General features: G+C 48.6%; 1 protein-coding gene across 1 annotated transcript; it reads right to left on the bottom strand.

Moving 5' to 3' along the window:
* Positions 1 to 10,665: 10,665 nt before the first annotated feature.
* On the bottom strand, positions 10,666 to 11,793 carry LOC119272295 (elicitor-responsive protein 1-like). Its single transcript, XM_037553809.1, has 4 exons — positions 11,594 to 11,793; positions 11,416 to 11,481; positions 11,168 to 11,306; positions 10,666 to 11,047 (listed from the first exon to the last, which is right to left on the bottom strand). Exons 1-4 carry the CDS (start codon positions 11,658 to 11,660, stop codon positions 10,828 to 10,830), a joined length of 492 nt encoding a protein of 163 aa, XP_037409706.1. The 5' UTR covers positions 11,661 to 11,793; the 3' UTR covers positions 10,666 to 10,827.
* Between the last annotated feature and the right edge of the window lie 3,261 nt (positions 11,794 to 15,054).

Raw genomic sequence — 15,054 nt, 5'->3', positions numbered from 1 at the left:
CCGAGAGGGCCCAGAGATACCTCTCCGACAATCGGAGTGACAAAACCTAATCTCGAAATACGCCAACCCAACATGTACCTTTGGAGACACCTGTAGTACTCCTTTATAATCACCCAGTTACGTTGTGACATTTGGTAGCACCCAAAGTGTTCCTTCGGTAAACGGGAGTTGCATAATCTCATAGTTACAGGAACATGTATAAGTCATGAAGAAAGCAATAGCAACATACTAAACGATCGGGTGCTAAGCTAATGGAATGGGTCATGTCAATAAGATCATTCACCTAATGATGTGATCCCGCTAATCAAATAACAACTCATTGTTCATGGTTAGGAAACATAACCATCTTTGATTAACGGGCTAGTCAAGTAGAGGCATACTAGTGACACTTTGTTTGTCTATGTATTCACACATGTATTATGTTTCCGGTTAATACAATTCTAGCATGAATAATAAACATTTATCATGAAATAAGGAAATAAATAATAACTTTATTATTGCCTCTAGGGCATATTTCCTTCAGTCTCACACTTGCACTAGAGTCAATAATCTAGTTCACATCGCCATGTGATTTAACAGCAATAGTTCACATCACCATGTGATTAACACCCATAGTTCACATCGATATGTGATCAACACCCAAAGGGTTTACTAGAGTCAGTAATCTAGTTCACATCACTATGTGGTTAACACCCAAAGAGTACTAAGGTGTGATCATGTTTTGCTTGTGAGATAATTTTAGTCAACGGGTCTGTCACATTCAGATCCGTAAGTATTTTGCGAATTTCTATGTCAACAATGCTCTGCACGGAGCTACTCTAGCTTATTGCTCCCACTTTCAATATGTATCTAGATCAATACTTAGAGTCATCCAGATCTGTGTCAAAACTTGTATCGATGTAACTTTTTACGACGAACCTTTTTGTCACCTTCGTAATTGAGAAATATTTCCTTATTCCACTAAGGATAATTTTGACCGCTGTCCAGTGATCTACTCTTAGATCACTATTGTACTCCCTTGCTTAACATAGTGTAGGGTATACAATAGATCTGGTACACAGCATGGCATACTTTATAGAACCTATGGCTGAGGCATAGGGAATGACTTTCATTCTATTTCTATCTTCTGCCGTGGTCGGGCTTTGAGTCCTACTCAATTTCACACCTTGCAACACAGGCAAGAACTCTTTCTTTGACTGTTCCATTTTGAACTACTTCAAAATCTTGTCAAGGTATATACTCATTGAAAAACTTATCAAGCGTCTTGATCTATCTCTATAGATCTTGATGCTCAATATGTAAGCAGCTTCACCGAGGTCTTTCTTTGAAAAACTTCTTTAAAAACACTCCTTTATGCTTTGCAGAATAGTTCTACATTATTTCCGATCAACAATATGTCATACACATATACTTATCAGAAATGTTGTAGTGCTCCCACTCACTTTCTTGTAAATACAGGCATCACCGCAAGTCTGTATAAAACTATATGCTTTGATCAACTTATCAACGCGTATATTCCAACTCCGAGATGCTTACACCAGTCCATAGATGGATCGCTGGAGTTTGCACATTTTGTTAGCACCTTTAAGATTGACAAAACCTTCTGGTTGTATCATATACAACTCTTCTTTAATAAATCCATTAAGGAATGCAGTTTTGTTTATCCATTTGCCGGATTTCATAAAATGCGGCAATTGCTAACATGATTCGGACAGACTTAAGCATAGATACGAGTGAGAAACTCTCATCGTAGTCAACACCTTGAACTTGTCGAAAACCTTTTTGCGACAATTCTAGCTTTGTAGATAGTAACACTACTATTAGCGTCCGTCTTCCTCTTGAAGATCCATTTATTTTCTATGGCTCGCCGATCATCGGGCAAGTCAACCAAAGTCCATACTTTGTTCTCATACATGGATCCCATCTCAGATTTCATGGCCTCAAGCCATTTTGCGGAATCTGGGCTCATCATCGCTTCCTCATAGTTCGTAGGTTCGTCATGGTCTAGTAACATAACTTCCAGAACAAGATTACTGTACCACTCTGGTATGGATCTCACTCTGGTTTACCTACGAGATTCGGTAGTAACTTGATCTGAAGTTACATGATCATCATCATTAGCTTCCTCACTAATTGGTGTAGGTGTCGCAGAAACAGTTATCTGTGATGTACTACTTTCCAATAAGGGAGCAGGTACAATTATAGAAGGGATTTCCCCCGCAAGTGCGGATGGTGAACATGATATACGCAACCCACATCCCCAAGAGGGAGCGGAAGCATGCGTTACGGGACGTATTTGCGATAGAGCCATCGCCCCAAAGTTCAACCCATGGTCCTCCTGCCCGATCACCTTTGATCGAAGGAACCACCCCACTAGCATCCGTCACGGTGGCTTCGCCGCATTGGTTCTAGACCCAATCATTGACGGATTTCATCTCACAAGAGTCCTCATGGACGGCGGCAGCAGCCTGAACCTGCTTTACCAGGATTCAGTGCAAAAAATGGGCATAGATCCCTCGAGGATCAAGCCCACCAAAACGACCTTTAAAGGCGTCATACCAGGTGTAGAAGCCAACTGTACAGGCTCAGTCACACTAGAAGTGGTCTTCGGATATCCGGATAACTTCCGAAGCGAGGAGTTAATCTTCGACATAGTCCCGTTCCGTAGTGGCTATCACGCACTGCTCGGGCGAACCGCATTCGCAAAATTCAATGCGGTACCGCACTATGCATACCTCAAGCTCAAGTGCCAGGCCCTAGAGGAGTAATCACGGTCAATGGGAACACTGAACGCTCCCTCCGAACGGTGGAGCACACGGCAGCGCTCGCAGCAGAAGTACAAAGCAGCCTCTCTAGGCAGTTCTCCAGTTCGGCCTTCAAAAAGCCGGACACTGTCAAGCGCGCCCGGAGTACCCTACAACAAGACCGCCTGGCACGTTCTGAGCTAGCGTAGCAATGCGGCCCCAACCCTAGCCCTCGCGATATAGCGAAACTAGTGCTTCGCGTACATAACTACGCTCTTGAAATACCATGGGCACAGGGGAAGGGGCACTATCACGGCACGCCCGAAATACGGCTTAAACCGCACCAGGGGCTGCCGGATTCCTTTTTTTTTCTCTTACTCTCAGGACTCCATACTTCGGACGACCCGTTCGGCAATTCAACTGCCGCACAAACGATACAAGATCCAGGAAAGCAGACAAGCCACGCCGCATTATGGAACTCCCAGGTGGTCTCTATTGCGAGCAGTATACCTGTTTTTTAATACAATTCCGCGGCCTGCCCTTGGCCAGGACATGTTAAATAGTCCAATTTCTTTTGCTTATCGCACTATTTGTATCGTTCCGCTTTCATAGCAGCCTTTCTAGAAACAATGCATAGCTTTTTGTCTATTTTTTGCATTATCCTCTTTTTATATATATGTTTATTAATAAAATGTTGCATCTGTACACTGTGGTATGGCAAAAATACGCCATGGGCTTCAGTACCCATCAATATGGCGTGAGAAGTCCGTACACTTACACAAGTGCGGCACCCCAAACTTATAGCACTATATGCATCGCTCCGAATCATGATTTGGGTCAATAGTTGGGTTTGCCCGGCTCCTATGTTTTGGTGCCTTACATTCCGCTATATCGGCTAAGGTAGCACTAGGAGAACTACTGTGATTGTGCCCCAGTTGAGCTGGGCTGAGCACCTCAGTAGAGAAAGCTAAAACTGACTGTCATGATGAGGCGAGAGACCGGTCGCTGTTCAAGAGGTTTTTCGAGTCCTTAAAGACTTATGCCTCTTCGAGCGAGGAACCGGCTTTGTCCGGCCAAGGCGTGGATAGCGCCTCGAACTCGGTCTTCCGAATACTAGGGGCTTCACCGAAATTTTAAATTATAGAGTTCTATGGCTAAGTGAGAGTGTTCAACCATTATAGTTCGATTACCTTGTTCGTTGTGCTGAGCGCCTTCCTCGACGGACCCAATCATGGGAAAAAGAGCGCTCAGGTTTATCCCGAACACCCCAGCACTAGTGGCATGGGGGCAGAAGCCGACGACTGGCCATCTCTCAATTTTTTGATAAATGGCCGCACAGAAAGTAATATTTTAAATTCAACAAGCATTGCTTAGCGCATATGAACAAGTTTTCAGCGCACAGGATAACATGAGCGAGTTCATTAAAAAACTACATCCTTGGTACATTCATCCGCCATAAGGCGGGCACCAGCCAGAACATCCTTGTAATAGTTGTCGGGCTTGCGATGCTCCTTCCCCGGCGGCGGCCCGTCCCTCACAACCTTCTCACCGTCCAGCCTACCCCAGTGCACCTTTGCACGGGCAAGGGCCCTACGGGCACCTTCGATGCAGACGGAGCGCTTGATGACCTCGAGCCTTGGACAAGCCTCCACCAGCCGCCGCACCAGTCCGAAGTAGCTCCCAGGCAGGGCCTCTCCAGGCCACAGCCGAACTATGAAGCCCTTCAGGGCCTGTTCGGCCGCCTTGTGGAGCTCGACCAGCTGCTTCAGCTGGTCGCTCAAGGGCATAGGGTGTCCGGCCTCAGCGTACTGAGACCAGAACACCTTCTCCGTCGAGCTACCTTCCTCGACTCGGTAGAATGCGGCGGCATCGGATACGCTGCGGGGAAGATCTGCGAATGCCCCTGGAGAGCTCCGGATTCGGGTAAGTAACAAGTAGTTTACTTTTATATGTCTGCTTTGCATAGAGAATGCCTTACACGCTGCTATCTTTTTCACCGCATCCAATTCCTAGAGGGCCTTCTAGGCTTCGGCCTTGGCAGATTTGGCAGTTTTAAGGGCCGCAGCAAGCTCGGACGCTCGCGTCTCCGAGTCGAGCTCCAAACTCTCATGTTTTTTCATGAGAGCCTGAAGCTCTTGCTGCACCTCGCCGACCTGCGCCTCAAATTTTTCCTGCTCAGTGCGCTCCGTGGCCGCTTTCTTCTCGGCCTCGGACAACGCCTGCTTGAGGGTCGCCACCTCAGTTGTGGCCCCTACAATAAGCAGTATACTCCTATCATTTTTTGCAATTGCGTCTTCTTATAGGCATTTTTTCTATAAGTTATCTCTTACCTTCTTTCTCCTCGAGCTGCCGTTTGGCAAGGCCGAGCTCTTGCTCGGTCCGCTCGAGGCCCTGCTTCAGGGCACCCACCTTCACAGTCAGTGCGGCGGTGGCCAGCAGCGAAACCTGCATACGTATATTGACTCCTTTTTAGTTAGACTCCTGTGATATTTAATAGATCCTCTATTTGTCTTTTCTTTCCGAACGCCAAACAGAGCATCAGGGGCTACTGTCTATGCAGTAATATTTTTACATATTTTTACTTACCTCGAAGCCTGTTAGAAGGCTAGCACAAGCTTCAGTCAGTCCGCTTTTGGCGGACCAAACCTTCTGGACCACCGTACTCATGATGGTACGGTGCTCCTCGTCGATGGAGGCGCCCTTAAGCACCTCCAGCAGATTGTCCGGCGCCTCCGGTTGGACAGAGGACGCCAGCTCAATAGGCTTGCTCCTCTTGGCAGGAGTTCGCCTGCCGCGGTCCGGAACCATTGATGATTCCGGCGCGGTGTCCGGCTTAAAGCCGGACTTGGAGCCCCGGGGGGTCTTGTCCCCTTTACTCCTGGAGTCCGGGAGGTCGCCTCGCGGCTCCTCCTGGACCACCTCCTCTTGCCCCGGAGCTTGTCGCGATGCCACTTCGGCGTCATCCGCAGCACAGGGGGAGGCAGCGGGCGGAACTGAATTCACGTCCGATGAATCCAGGAAGCCGCTCGACGACTCGTCGAGCCTATCCTTGGGCGGGCTGCATGATTATATTCGACATTAGGGAAAGCTGTGCAACAAAAGGAATATCATGAGTTACTCTGGTATCCAAACACTTATAATTTCGCCGGACGCTTGGCCCTGTCCGGCCACTCCTCTTCGTCCTCGTCGGCATCGGGGGCGTAGTCTGGCGGAGGGGTTTTCGTCTTCTTGGACCCTTCGGCCTCCCCTACTGGGCGGCCTTCCTCTTATTTCCTCCCCCCGCTGGAGGGGGAGAGGTTTCTTCTTCCTCCTCCTCGTCTTCACGGGAGGAGTGCGTCTCGGACTCGTCGGACGACGAGTCCGACCACCATATGCCGGGAACTCTTTCGAGTCCCCATGGCCTTCTTCTTCTTGGCCTTCTTCTCCGGCACCACATAAGGTGCCGGAACTAGCAGCTTCACTAGGAAAGCAGGGGCTGGGTCTTCGGGCAAGGGAGCCGGACAGTTAATCAGTTCGGACTTCGCCTGCCAAGCCTGTCAAAGGTGAGGGAGTTTAGATCCCGCATAGAGTCAAACTATGAAAAAACTTAACATCCTGTAAAAGATGAAAATATCTTACCTCGACAGCAGGATGCTGCGAGCTGAATCCGCGGTCTTTGGAGGCGGATGTGGGAGCCTCGGCGCCTTTGGTTAGCCCCTTCCAGGCATCTTCGTACGTCGTGTCGAAGAGCCTGCTCAAAGTTTGGTGCTGCGCCGGGTTGAACTCCCACAAATTGAAGTCCCGTTCTTGACACGGAAGGATCCGGCGGACGAGCATGACCTGGACTACGTTGACAAGCTTGAGCTGCTTGTTCACCAGGGACTGGATGCATTTTTGTAGTTCGGTCACCTCTTCTTCGTCGCCCCACGACAAGCCCGTCTCCTTCCAGGACGTGAGCCGCGTAGGGGGTCCGGATCGGAATTCAGGGGCTGCGATCCACTTCGGATCGCGTGGCTCGGTGATGTAAAACCACCCTGACTGCCACCCCTTCAAGGTCTCCACAAAGGAGCCCTCGAGCCATAGGACGTTGGCTATTTTACCCGCCATGGCACCTCCGCACTCTGCCTGGTTGCCGCGCACCACCTTTGGCTTGACGTTGAAGGTCTTGAGCCAGAGGCCTAAATGGGGGCGGACACAGAGGAAAGCCTCGCACACGACGATAAACGCCGAGATATTGAGGATGAAGTTCGGGGCCAGATCGTGGAAATCTAGGCCATAGTAGAACATGAGCCCGCGGACAAATGGGTGGAGAGGAAAACCCAGTTCGCGGAGGAAGTGGGGAAGAAATACTACCCTCTCATGGGGCTTTGGGGTGGGGAGAAGCTGCCCCTCCTCAGGAAGCCGGTGCGCGATGTCTTTGGACAAGTATCCGGCCTTCCTTAGCTTTTTGACATGGCCCTCCGTGACGGAGGAGACCATCCACTTGCCTCCCGCTCCGGACATTGTTGGAGAAGGTTGAGGTAGGAAGTGCGGGCTTGGGCGCTGGAGCTCGGGTGCGCAGAAGATGGATAGGCAAAGGAGGAAGAAGGCATAGGTAAAAAGGTGGATCCTTATCCCCTTATATGGGCGGATGCGACTATGCGTCCTCACCAGCCTAGTAAAACTCGCTTGCCTCCCAAGCGCCGTGATAAATGGCGCGGTTGGGTTACCCACGTCCGTATTGATGAGAATCCCGTAAATGGGGGACACGATCTCTACTTTGACAAGACGTGCCAAGGAAACCGCCTCGCAAAACACGCTGAGGTGGAAAAGTGAAAATGATTCGAATAAAGGCTTGGCCGTAGTGTGATGTCACGCTGCGGAATACGTCAGTAGATTAGATTTGTGTTAATATTATTCTCTCTGTGGCAATACGTGGAAACTTATTTTGCAAAGCCGGACACTACTCTTGGTGTTTACAAACTTTTATGAAGAATTTGGAGGAGAAACCCGCCTTGCAATGCCGAAGACAATCTGCGCGCCGGACTCGTTGTCATTGAAGCCTGGTTCAGGGGCTACTGAGGGAGTCCTGGATTAGGGGGTGTTCGGGTAGCCGGACTATACCTTCAGCCGGACTCCAGGACTATGAAGATACAAGATTGAAGACTTCGTCCCGTGTCCAGATGGGACTTTCCTTGGCGTGGAAGGCAAGCCTGGCGATGCGGATATTCAAGATCTCCTACCATTGTAACCGACTTTGTGTAACCCTAACCCTCTCCGGTGTCTATATAAACCGGAGGGTTTTAGTCCGTAGGACAACTCCATCATACAACAATCATACCATAGGCTAGCTTCTAGGGTTTAGCCTCCTTGATCTCGTGGTAGATCTACTCTTGTACTATCCATATCATCAATATTAATCAAGCAGGACGTAGGGTTTTACCTCCATCAAGAGGGCCCGAACCTGGGTAAAACATCGTGTTTCTTGCTTCCTGTTACCATCCGGCCTAGCGCACAGTTCGGGACCCCCTACCCGAGATCAGCCGGTTTTGACACCGACACCCAGGTTTTTAAGTGCAAGTACCATGATAATATATGAACTGTAGACCCGGTAACTCATGTACAATCCCTCATGGTAACTTTGACCGGGGGGAGGTTGATGTACATATACCCTGATAACTTATGTATAAGTACCATGGTATTTTACACATCGAAGACCTTATAATTTGTGTACAAAACACAGTGGTAACTTTGAAGGGGGTGTAGTTGTTGAAGCATAGTACCTGATACGTTCTATGTAAATAGTATGGTAAGTTATACAACACAGGCCTGATAACTTGCATACGAATATCATGGTAACTTTGTCCTGAGGAGAAATCATGTGGTAGACGTGAAGTAGTGGCAGTTTTTCCGGGGGTGGGCGCCCGTAATGTGCGGGAGAAGCAGGTTGGTTTCTCGGGCGAGCCTGCGGGGTCATTTGGGAGGAGGCGAGGTCAAAGAACGAGAAATCGTGTGGTACTTTAAAATAAAAGAAGTAGAGGTGTGACAGTTTTGCTTATATGACACATGTGTGCCAAATATCACAGTCCATAAACAAATAGTGTTGGATCTACTCTGTCCAAATTGATGGCTAATGACCGTTTTCCTGGTCTTTTCACTGGAAGTGATTGTCCTCCTGGTATATAATACAGCGGGCACAAAATCTAATGGCAAATATCTTGGTTCCCAGGTTGAAAGTACGTTATGGGCTTATACTGCAGGCATCCATGAATCGCTCATCTCATGCAAGAAACATCTTCAAGTACTTCCTGTAATTTGGTATACGAAATTCAAGCCAAGGTTTTAAATTACCATTGTCGTGCAATGGTTCGATTCCGTTGTAATGGCCCAATCCAGATAAAGCTGACTTCTCATCAAGAGGATACATAAGATTCTGGAAGGAAATCAAGCTTACTCACAGTGAGTCATCATCATTGTTCTGGAACTGTATCAGAATAAGAGTAGAAGCAATAATAAGATAATCACTATATACAATTTCCTTGGGCTAAAATTATGTATTTTCGAAAGAAGGCACTGAAATTAAAGAGTTTAAGCTACTAAGAAACTTGTAGATTAGCTTTACGCCAATAAAATCACCACGCCAGACAACACAAAATAAGTATATATTGTCTCTGGTTTTATCTCTGTCTACGCGGTCATGGATCTGGACATCATAGCAGCCCTCCAAGCACTATCCAACGGACATCAAAGACTCAAAGCAAAAAAACTTCCACACTTGACGAACCACGCATCCAGTGCCGTGGGACAAAGACAAACAACAGTTTTTCAGGCATCCCAATGCAGCATATTTTTCAGCCCGTTTTTAGTCATTAGAAAACACAAAGATCAGTTTTTCAGTCCGTTGAAAATACAAACAGTGGCATTGTATACATACTGAACAAAACAACGTTGCACAGAAGCATTTTTACTGCTGAAATAAGCTACAGAGATAGACAGTTTTGCAGAGAAGCTTTTTTGTTGAAGCTTTAGCAGCTTGCATACAATACTTCTCTTCAGATTTGTGCAAAGATAAGCTACAGTTTTAGGCAAAGAATGAACCAAACATTGCAGAGAACACGACAACAAACTAATCAAGGTAGAAATCGGCGAATAGGACAGGGGACCTGTGAAGAGGCTACGCTGCAGCCGACCACTGGGACATCAGGCGTCGTCAGTGCAATATATAGGGAGCTTGGTCTGCGCATCACAGCGCACGTGAGAGTTATCAGGAGGACAAAAGAGAATTACCGAACCGCTAGTAGAGGAAGGTGAGGAGCCCCTTGTTTTTCACTAATCCGGGCATTTTTGTACACATTCGTGGTTATCCCGAAGGCTTTCCTTACCTTGAGCTCGGCGGCGCCAGAATCGAGCTTCCAGCACCGGCGCCCATCTCCGAGCTCACCCAACATGAGCTCCGCCACCCTCGGCCCGTTCCCACCTCGACCTCGCCCCGGGCCCGTCCCCACCTCGACCTCCGCCCCTCCCCGAGCTCCACCGCTTGGTACTGCCATGCCCGTTCTATGAGGAGGAGGTGGAGGCGGCGAGGGAATGGAAACGGAAGAGGGAGCGGTGGAGCCGCGTGGGTGACGGCGGCCCGACGGCAGGAGGGCGGCGCGGGATTGACCATGCCCTTGCATGCGAGGGAAGTGGAAATCGAGATGAGGATTGGGGCGGCGGCTGCAGAAGTAGTTTTTTTTTTCTTGTCGGGCGGTTGTGATGGTCTTTTCACCGTGATCGTACGACCAAAGGTCTGTATCGTCTACGGGCGCCACGTAATGGACCAAAGAAAACACACAGCCATCCACCCACTTACAGATGGGGCCTCCAGCGAGAACTACATCCCCGATTCACCAGGGGTCTGCAAATCCTGGGAGCTTAGTATCTAGACTGATACTGGTGTCAACAAGCATTCAACAATGGAGAATTCGACACGGAGTATGTATGTCGTTTCAAAAGAATCTGGTGATCTTAAGCTGTTCTGACTAAAGTGCTACAAAATACAGCATACACACTTGGAGTCACATCATTCAATCATAGGCCACATCCAACACCACTATTCCACTAATTATGCACGACCGAAGGACCCTCAGGCCTTGTGCTCACGAAATCTGTGCGTCCAGCCTCCAACCTGTGCTCCGTCTTCTTCAACCTTGCCATGGGCATCAACCTTTGCGGCAGTGAAGGTGATGCCGATTTTGATCTCGCCGTGGTACGAGTTGTCGGCGGTGACCACCCTGTACTTGGCCGGGTTCAGCTGCGACTTGCCGCTCTCCATGCCCATGCTGATCAGGCCAGTCACACTGATCCTGCATCACGGAGACATATTCAGTAATTGAATTAGGACCTTTCCTTTTTCTTTAATTTGCCCTTTTAGTTATCTGCTGATGCTGATGCTTCGCAGCTGGGAGTAAGAAGAGTTCACTCACGTTGCTTGGCCGAGGAAATCGTCGCGGGAGAAGTTGTCGTGGTCCATGATCCGGAAGACCAGCTTATCTTGCCCATTGGCGGCGGAGGAGTTGATCTGGAACCTGAACACCTCGTTCCAGCTCGGGTTCCTCCCCGCATCTGCATTACATGGCAACGTGGTTCATTCATGAAATCGCCATATCCATAGGTATGCTGTCGAACTCAACGGTGGACCATGTCGAGCGAGATTGTGGAAGCAGGGACTGACCTCGGGCGGTGCGGCTCTTGCGCTCCTGGCTCCGGTACTGCACGATCACATACGGGTCGATCTTCCCTGCGCGTATAGAGGTAAAATCAGATGAATCTCCATCCACAGCCGAACGCAAATAACAGAGCAAACCGAAGGCAATCCAAGTTCTACGGAAGGCGCGCAGCGGAGTGCTCACCGAGGAAATCGGTGCCGGAGAGGCCCTTGGCGTCGACCAGATGCACCTCAAGAAGACCGCGCCCCATTGCTCTGTCGATCTTGCTGGAAAACTAACCAATGTATATCCTCTCCCACCGACACAGCCGGCCGGTTGCTCTCTCTGCCCTTTCTGACTGTATTGCTCTGTTTCGTCTGGGACTGGGAGGCCTGTCGCTCTTGTTCTCCTGCGGCCGGCGTTCGGAATTGAGGTGCCGTAACCGACGCGCGCCGGCGTATTTATATAGTACAACTTGGTCCCTCGGATGGGTGGCGGCTGCCGCTGTACGGGTCAATTCAAAACTCTGGAGTTGAGGAAGCTCGCGACATTCTAGCCGGTTTGGACCGGTTCAAGAGCCCCCTTCACGTGCCATCACTGACGTCGACCGCTTCTATGCGAGAAACCGAGTGTTGCTACGGCCTCTGCTGACGCCTACGAAGATTTCCACGCGGTGAGATGGAGGGAGAAACGTACTTGGAGTTGGACCGTGCTCTCGCATAAATCGGCGTGCGTAGATCCATAGCAACGTAGCAGGACTTGGTCTCGACACCACATATTTAAGCGATAGGTGCCGTTGGCCTCTGACCTCGGCTAAGCTTAGGCTCGTCTTATACAAGCGCCTAAGAGAGGATGAAAAGGATTGCTCATCAAACACAAGAAACACAGGGGAAAGAAATTCAAACGTGCGTGAAAACAAAATCGACAAGAAGCCTACTTTACCAGCCTGAACGTGTACTAGTTTTATTACTTTATAACCTTGGAATTTGATTTGGTGCAGTCTACTTTACAACAGGTCTACTCCCGTCGTTGCCTTGTTGAAGGTGTTGTCTCCTTGCTGATGGATTGGCCTTCATTGTTCCGTCTCATAAACTAGAATGAAAATCCTTGTGCTTACTGCCTTCGGCTGGACACGGCAACGATGGCGTGAGGGCGTGTATCCCTTCTTGTAGGCGTTGTTGCAGAAAAAAATTGACTTAGTCATGGGTGTTAAACTCATGCATTGTAATGGTTCCACCATCATTGTGCTTGTTATGTACTCCGCTTGTTGATGTCTCTGGTCTTGTTGCCTTGCATCAGCTCTAATAAAATTGGTTGTGGGCATCACATTGATGCAGAGGCCTGGGGTTTCAACCTCCTTTTCGACCCCCCCCCCCTCCCCTGATGAACTTCGAAATCATTTACAGGACTTTATTGCCCATTGCGTCCTTGGGGGAAAGACCAATTACTCCCAAGAAGCCAAGCAACTCATGAACAACATGTGTTATGAATGATCCGCAAAAGGTTTTTGGTTCCCTACATGACTATGAATAACCACAAATACAACTACAGTAAGAAGCATATGCACGACCACATTAGTAAGTATACCCATACCAATAACCACAAGTTTGTATAAACGTTCAATTTTCTTCCAATAAAAAAATCACGCTTAAAAAATGATAACTTTGATGCATGCACCGATGATGACTTACTTGAAAGGTTTTTCTCGACCCATAGGTAGGTATAGTGTGAAGGAAATATGCCCTAGAGGCAATAATAAAGTTATTATTTATTTCCTTATTTCATGATAAATGTTTATTATTCATGCTAGAACTGTATTAACCGGAAACATAATACATGTGTGAATACATAGACAAACTAAGTGTCACTAGTATGCCTCTACTTGACTAGCTCATTAATCGAAGATGGTTATGTTTCCTAACCATAGACATGTGTTGTCATTTGATTAATGGGATCACATCATTAGGAGAATGATGTGATTGACATGACCCATTCCATTAGCTTAGCACCCGATCGTTTAGTATGTTGCTATTGCTTTCTTCATGACTTATACATGTTCCTATGACTATGAGATTATGCAACTCCTGTTTACCGGAGGAACACTTTGTGTGCTACCAAACGTCACAACGTAACTGGGTGATTATAAAGGAGCTCTACAGGTGTCTCCAAAGATGAATGTTGGGTTGGCGTATTTTGAGATTAGGATTTGTCACTCCGATTGTCGGAGAGGTATCTCTGGGCCCTCTCGGTAATGCACATCACATAAGCCTTGCAAGCATTATAACTAATGAGTTAGTTGCGAGATGATGTATTACGAAACGAGTAAAGAGACTTGCCGGTAACGAGATTGAACTAGGTATTAAGATACCGACGATCGAATCTCGGGCAAGTAACATACCGATGACAAAGGGAACAACGTATGTTGTTATGCGGTCTGACCGATAAAGATCTTCGTAGAATATGTAGGAGCCAATATGAGCATCCAGGTTCCGCTATTGGTTATTGACCGGAGACGTGTCTCGGTCATGTCTACATTGTTCTCGAACCCGTAGGGTCCGCACACTTAAGGTTTCGATGACAGTTATATTATGAGTTTATGAGTTTTTACGTACCGAAGTTAGTTCGGAGTCCCGGATGTGATCACGGACATGACGAGGAGTCTCGAAATGGTCGAGACAAAAAGATTGATATATTGGACGGCTATATTCGGACACCGTAAGTGTTCTGGGTGATTTCGGAGAAAACCGGAGAGCCGGAGGGTTACCGGAACCCCCCCGGGAGAAGCAATGGGCCATATGGGCCTTAGTGGAGAGAGAGAGGGGCAGCCAAAGGTGGGCCGCACGCCTCCTCCCCCCTGGTCCGAATTGGACTAGGAGAGGGGGGGGGGCGGCGCCCCCCTTTCCTTCTCCCTCTCCACTTCTTTCCCCCTCCTAGTAGGAGTCCTACTCCTACTAGGAGGAGGACTCCTCCTTGGCGCGCCATAGGGGCCGGCCGGCCTCCTCCCCTTGATCCTTTATATACGGGGGCAGGGGCACCCCTAGACACACAAGTTGATCCATGTGATCATATTCTTAGCCGTGTGCGGTGCCCCCTTCCACCATAATCCTCGATAATATTGTAGCGGTGCTTAGGCGAAGCCCTGCGACGGTAGTACATCAAGATCGTCACCACGCCGTCGTGCTGACGGAACTCTTCCCCGACACTTTGCTGGATCGGAGTCCGGGGATCGTCATCGAGCTGAACGTGTGCTAGAACTCGGAGGTGTCGTAGTTTCGGCGCTTGATCGGTCGGGCCGTGAAGACGTAAGACTACATCAACCGCGTTGTGATAACGCTTCCGCTGTCGGTCTACAAGGGTACGTAGATCACACTCTCCCCTCTCGTTGCTATGCATCACCATGATCTTGCGTGTGCGTAGGAATTTTTTTGAAATTACTACGTTCCCCAATAGTGGCATCCGAGCCTAGGTATTATGTGTTGATGTTATATGCACGAGTAGAACACAAGTGAGTTGTGGGCGATATAAGTCATACTGCTTACCAGCATGTCATACTTTGGTTCGGCGGTATTGTTGGACGAAGCGGCCCGGACCGACATTACGCGTACACTTACGCGAGATCGGTTCTCCCGACGTGCTTTGCACAAAGGTGGCTAGCGGGTGACAGT

Source organism: Triticum dicoccoides, chromosome 3A, assembly GCF_002162155.2.
Source record: "Triticum dicoccoides isolate Atlit2015 ecotype Zavitan chromosome 3A, WEW_v2.0, whole genome shotgun sequence".
Taxonomy (NCBI): domain Eukaryota; kingdom Viridiplantae; phylum Streptophyta; class Magnoliopsida; order Poales; family Poaceae; genus Triticum; species Triticum dicoccoides.
Note: the sequence above shows the minus strand (reverse complement) of the source record. Positions and strands in the feature narration are given on the sequence as shown.

Coding starts and splice junctions, on each gene's coding strand:
- LOC119272295 (XM_037553809.1), bottom strand. CDS start 11,660: ATGGGGCGCGGTCTTCTTGAGGTGCATCTGGTCGACGCCAAGGGCCTC. Junction 11,482..11,593: donor CTCCGGCACCGATTTCCTCG/GTGAGCACTCCG, acceptor CTATACGCGCAG/GGAAGATCGACCCGTATGTG. Junction 11,048..11,167: donor GATTTCCTCGGCCAAGCAAC/GTGAGTGAACTC, acceptor TCCGTGATGCAG/GATCAGTGTGACTGGCCTGA.